The 5,264-nt window shown below is 58.1% G+C and overlaps 1 protein-coding gene across 1 annotated transcript; it reads left to right on the forward strand.

Moving 5' to 3' along the window:
- The first annotated feature begins 3,447 nt into the window (after positions 1-3,447).
- LOC116881660 (calmodulin-like) lies at positions 3,448-4,237 on the forward strand. The gene has a single exon (XM_032881592.1). It carries the CDS (start codon positions 3,550-3,552, stop codon positions 3,997-3,999), a length of 450 nt encoding a protein of 149 aa, XP_032737483.1. The 5' UTR covers positions 3,448-3,549; the 3' UTR covers positions 4,000-4,237.
- Positions 4,238-5,264: the final 1,027 nt, after the last annotated feature.

Raw genomic sequence — 5,264 nt, forward strand, 5'->3', positions numbered from 1 at the left:
GGGCACAGACAGCCTCACACGGACACATGGTGATCCCCACATGGGAGCTCCAGGCAAGCTGGGGGGAGGTGCCCACCCCAAAGCCTGGCTCAGGAGGGAGGGCCTAGCAGGTTCCCGCAAGTCTGAGGAAACAGAGGAGGCCCCCAAACCTGTCCTACTGGTTTCTCACTAGTACTTGGCCCACAGAGCCAGTGGGAGAAGGGGGAAGGGAGGGCTGAGTGTGTTTCTGTTCCTGGGGAAGCCATCAGTAGTGAGGGTCCGAGCCAGAGGCCGGCCACCTCACACGCCGGTGCCCAACACACACACACGCACACACACATGCACGTACACACACGCATGCACACACACACACACACGTGTGTGCACACTCAGGGCTACTGCATGAGCAGTGAGGAGTAAGGACTCCCCTCCCTGCTGCTTCCTTCCTGTTCCCTCCTTAATCCAGGGGGCAGCTGCTCTCACTGGGAGAAGTCCCAGCGTCCCAGGCAGCAGGGTCGGGGAGATGAACTGAGAGGGGCCAGAGCAGGAGGGAGTCCTGGGCAGGAGGGCTGACCTCCGACAGGTGACACCAGGAAGGCCCAGGACTCTCTCCAGCCCCCCTGCTGGTCTCTGCTCTCTGTTCTCATTGGCTCCGGGGGACCTTTCTCAGCCAATCTGGGTCCCCCCCCCACCGACTCAGGCGTGGTCCTTCTGTGCCCCTTGGGAGGCAGCCTTTCTTTGCCTTCCTCACACTCAGTGTGGGGGGACACGGACACCCCATGGGCTGATGTGGGGCCTATGTATGCTTCGTATGATGTGTCTTCCTCTGTATGCTTCGTACTTGGCCCCAGGGCTCAGCAGTGGGGCACCAAGCAAGTGACAGTCTCCTAGCCTCAGACTCATCCCTGATGGACACCTTCATCCCAACGTACAGGGAGCCCAGCGAGAGGTGTGGCCCCATGAGGAGACACCCTTGGATGTGAGGGTTTAGCTCCCTCCCACTGCTTCCAAAGAGCCGAACCGGGCTCTTGCAGAGGAAGAAGGGGACTTCATCCAGCTGGATTAGGTTCTCGTGATGCCTGCTGTGCTATCCCCCTTTCCCAGCCCTGAGTTCAACTCTCAGACACCCTGTGTTGGTCACTGGGGAGCAGCGGTCCCTGATGAGGCCGTGCAGTGGACCGGGCACTCACCTGCTGGGGCAGGAGGCCAGGTGTGGAGGAGGAGGGAGTCATTTCCACATGGATTCATGCTCTGAGAAGAGAACACACCCATCCGAGATGAAGCAGGGTCCAAAATGGCAGGCTGAGGGTGGGGAGGTACTCACCAGAGTTGCGGCTGCCTCCCCAGTTACTGGGTGGCCTTGGGCACAGGCCTGTCCCTCCCGAGACTCCTTCTGTCCATGGGGAGAGGGAGTGACAATCATTCTCCCCTTCCAGTCCCATGAGGACACTCACTAGATGCTCTTTCGAAATACGAGTCTCTGCTCGTTGTGGAATGACGTTGTCGGGGCTGATGTCCGAGAGCCGACTAATGTCTGGGCCTCGGACTGTTTGATGTGCTAAAACCTGCAGGCAGACGAGTCTAGTTTATCAGTCCCATCGAGAAAGGTGTAATAACAAAATTGAGACTGAGGTCCTCCTCTTCCTGAGTGTTGGTTCACATCAAACACAAACCAGTTTGTTCCTGGAGATGAGGTTTATCCTAGAATAATAATGCCTTCCGTTGATCAAAGCTGCTTTCATCTTTGATCTCGAGTGCCCAGATCATATATGGTGGGCACATTATCCTATTTTATAGATGAAGATATTAAGACCCAAGTTAAGTTTCCAAATCTGCCACGGAGCTAGAACCAAGAGCTTTCGTCTCCTGATAGCATCTGGAAAGTTCTTCCTTGTTTACGATGCATCCTCTGACACCAAGGGAAACTAACAAAATGTTAAGCATCTTGGACTTTTAATCACAGTCTTCCTAATAAGGTAAGAAGAAGATGTAAAATACAGATTTATATCTTCAATATCCTTAAGAGCAGGTCCTCTCTGTCAGGAGCCCCACCCGTCCCAGGTCACGTGCGAGGCAGGAGCGTCCCAGGGAGACCACGTTCTCCACCCGACACCGCTGGCGGTTTCACTGAGAACCGGATTGCTCAATGTTTACTGAGGTCTCCGTGCTGTTCCCGCACAGAGATGAAATAGCAATCCTCCGTCAAGACATCGTTGTAAAAGAAGTTAGACGGATAGAACATTGCCCTTTGTGTCTCTCTCTCCATCTGGGTCCCCTGGCTAGGGAGTGGGCTGGGGAGGCCGATGTGCCCCCCTGAGGGAGGTGTTTGTCTGGCTGTTCTCTAGGGAAAGACAGACTCTGTCTGTCTGAGGGGCTGAGCCAGAGAGAGCTGAAATTTATACAGCTCCTCGGGAGAGTGAAGGAGCCCATTCCATAGATAGAGGCACAGGTGGTTGGAAGTTCTGGGATGTGTAGGGACCAAGAGGAGATGTGCTTGAGAAAGACACCCCAGGGATTCCAGTGCCAACGTCCCCTCAGAGCCTCGGGTCTCACTTGCTAAGGACTTGGGAAGAATAGTCCCTGCGGGTTGAGCTCTTGGTCTACACTCTGCTTCTCAGAGCAGTGGGAAGAGATGGCTTCCTTCCAGAGATCGCAGAAGACTGGGGGCCACATGCTCCCCAGCAACCCCACAGCTCTCGGGCAGGGCCCCACACTCCTCCCCCATGTCCTCACGGGAAGCTTGACACTAGCGATGGAGCAGGATCAGAGGAATCACGGAGTCCGAGGAGAGAAGCTCCTTCCTCCGAAATCACACAAGAACAAGAAGCTCCTTCCTCCGAAATCACACATGGAACCTTGGTGTCGTACACAGCACCACCGGACGCTGTGTTCTGCGTGCGCCCAGGCCCCTCGCTTACTCGGAGATGCCAGCAGCAGTGGGCCACATCTTCCATCTATAGATCTGGAGGCCACCCTGGGCTGGAAATTTTAAGGATGCCCATGGGTCCACCCTGGTAGAATTCCAAGCAATTCTCCTATATCCGCCTCTACTGGCCTGCCCTGTGGGATGAGAGCCTGGCAGCAGCCCGAGAGGAGCACAGAAAGGATCACCAGACAGTCCCCCTCTACTCCAGGACCTGCTGTGGCCACCAAGGGAGGCTCTCTTTCCCTTCCCAGCCATGGTCTCTGTGAGAAGCTTCCAAGGGGGCACCTCGGCTCTTAGGGCCCAGGGAGGCTGGCAGGCTTCCGATGGCCCCCACGCAAGGTCACTCCAGTGTCTCCAGGGCGGGCCCTGCCACTCCAGTTCCTGCATTTCTGGTCTGTCACTGGTCTGACCCTCCCTGGGAGGAGGATTTCGCCCAAGGACATGGGGAGGGTGGAGAGCATTACCCCTCCCTTGCTCCAATTGCAGAAAAGGAGGGGGCTCCCATCCCACAGCAAGGCTGCCACGGGAGCTCTGCCCTCACACAGACTGGCTTGCCTGTCCCGGTCCCTGGTCCCCAGCTCGGACGTGAGCCCTTTGAGCCGGTCGGCAGCCAGGTTGGCAGCTCCGTGACAGGTGTGACTGACATGGCCGAGGAGTTGTCTGCGGAGCAGGTGGCTGAATTCAAAGCAGCTTTCTCCAGATTTGACAAGAATGGGGACGGCACCATCGACACCCAGGAGCTGGGTGCCGTGATGCGGGCCCTGGGCAAGAATCTGTCAGAAGCGGAGCTGAAGGAGTTCATCGCCCACGTGGACACGGATGGTGACGGCGTCATCAGCTTCCAGGAGTTCCTGGCAGAGATGGCCAAGAGGATGAAATCCTGGGGCAGCGAGCAGGACATACGGGAGGTCTTCCGTGCCTTCGACCTGGACGGCAACGGCCGCATCAGTGTGGATGAGCTCAAGCAGGCCATGGCCAAGCTGGGCCAGACGCTTTCCCAGGAGGAGCTGGACGGCATGATCCAGGAGGCGGACGTGAACAAGGACGGGCAGGTGGATTACGAGGAGTTCCTGCGCATCCTCTCCCAGAAGTGAGGCCCCGCCCGGGCCCGTCTCCTGCTCCTCCTGCCTTCTCGGGGTCTCCGCTTCTGTGGCTGGGACGTCAGGGGGCAGTCTGGGTGGTGGAGGGGAAATTACCTACTCTCTCTTGGGCCTGGGGTCTGCGCTCTGTGCCCGGCGAGACCTTAGAGCGGCTCCTGTAGAGAAGCGGGGAGCCCCCGCCGCACTAGGCTGTTGTGAGGAAACCCAAGGCAATGGCGGTTGAAATAAAAGGAGTGTGAGCTCTGAGGGCGGTGTGTGCTGGTGCTTGAGTGCTTTGTGGGAAGGTAGAAAATCGAAGCCTCCGGACGGTGGTATTTGGGTTTCTTCTGAGCCTCTGCCCCCTTCCCTAGGCCGTGGGGGAGAACCAGCCTGGGAGGGCCTGACGGTCCTCCCCCAGCGTCTCCCAGATGCCCGGGGAGGAGAACAGGTGTGGGAGGGGTGTGTCGGGCTGGGAGGGGACACGAGAGGCACGTTTCTTTGCCTTAAGGTTCTGCTTGAGCTTCCGGGTCCGGACTGGAGGCTGGAGCTGGAGCCTGGGACTGGGACACTGTCTACGCCACAGACAATAAAGTTAGCATCCTTTGCACATCGTTGTCCTCTGCTGCCCCAACCACGCTCGAACGGGGTTTGTGGCCCTGCAGTGCGGCTGCCCAGAATCAGGCCCCTTGGAGGCTGCTGGTCACAGTTTGCGAGGCTCCCTTCCTTGTCCTGGTTCTCAGGGGTGGCTCAACCCAAGGGCGATCTGCCCAGGAGGAAACCGAGGCCCAGGGTGGCATTGGGTTGAAGTCCTGGGGTTGTAGGGGAGGCAGACGAGCCCTAGGCCTCGGGATTCGGAAAGCACACAGGTTTTCCCCGCATCGTCTGCAACCCGTTGTGCGGCCCGGGTGCCGTGCGATGGCGGGCTTTGCTTCCTCCTTCGTGAAATGAGCTTTTCCTTTATTTTTGGCGATGACTGACTTTGCCTTATCCTAGCTGTGCCAAGTCAGTGGTTCTCAGCCCAGGGTGGGGAGACAGAGCCAGCTTCCCTGGGGGGGCGGGGGTATTGCAAAACACCGGCTCCCGCCCTTCCCGCCTGCCCCTCATTCCAGCGAGGGCGGGGTGAGTGGCAGAACCTGCCCAGTGCACCCCAGTGCAGCGGGGACAGGGACAGATCAGGGGGTGGTGGTGGGGGTGCTGCGGCTCGGATGACATCTTTCCGTTTTCTTTTCTCCCATTGGGCATCATCGTGGATCATTTCAGTCTCCTGTGACCCTCACATG

Source organism: Lontra canadensis, unplaced genomic scaffold, assembly GCF_010015895.1.
Source record: "Lontra canadensis isolate GAN:19392208 unplaced genomic scaffold, GSC_riverotter_1.0 scaffold76, whole genome shotgun sequence".
Lineage (NCBI taxonomy): Eukaryota > Metazoa > Chordata > Mammalia > Carnivora > Mustelidae > Lontra > Lontra canadensis.

Bases quoted from the DNA above. Each gene is read 5' to 3' on its own strand.
- LOC116881660 (XM_032881592.1), top strand. From the start codon at position 3,550: ATGGCCGAGGAGTTGTCTGCGGAGCAGGTGGCTGAATTCAAAGCAGCT.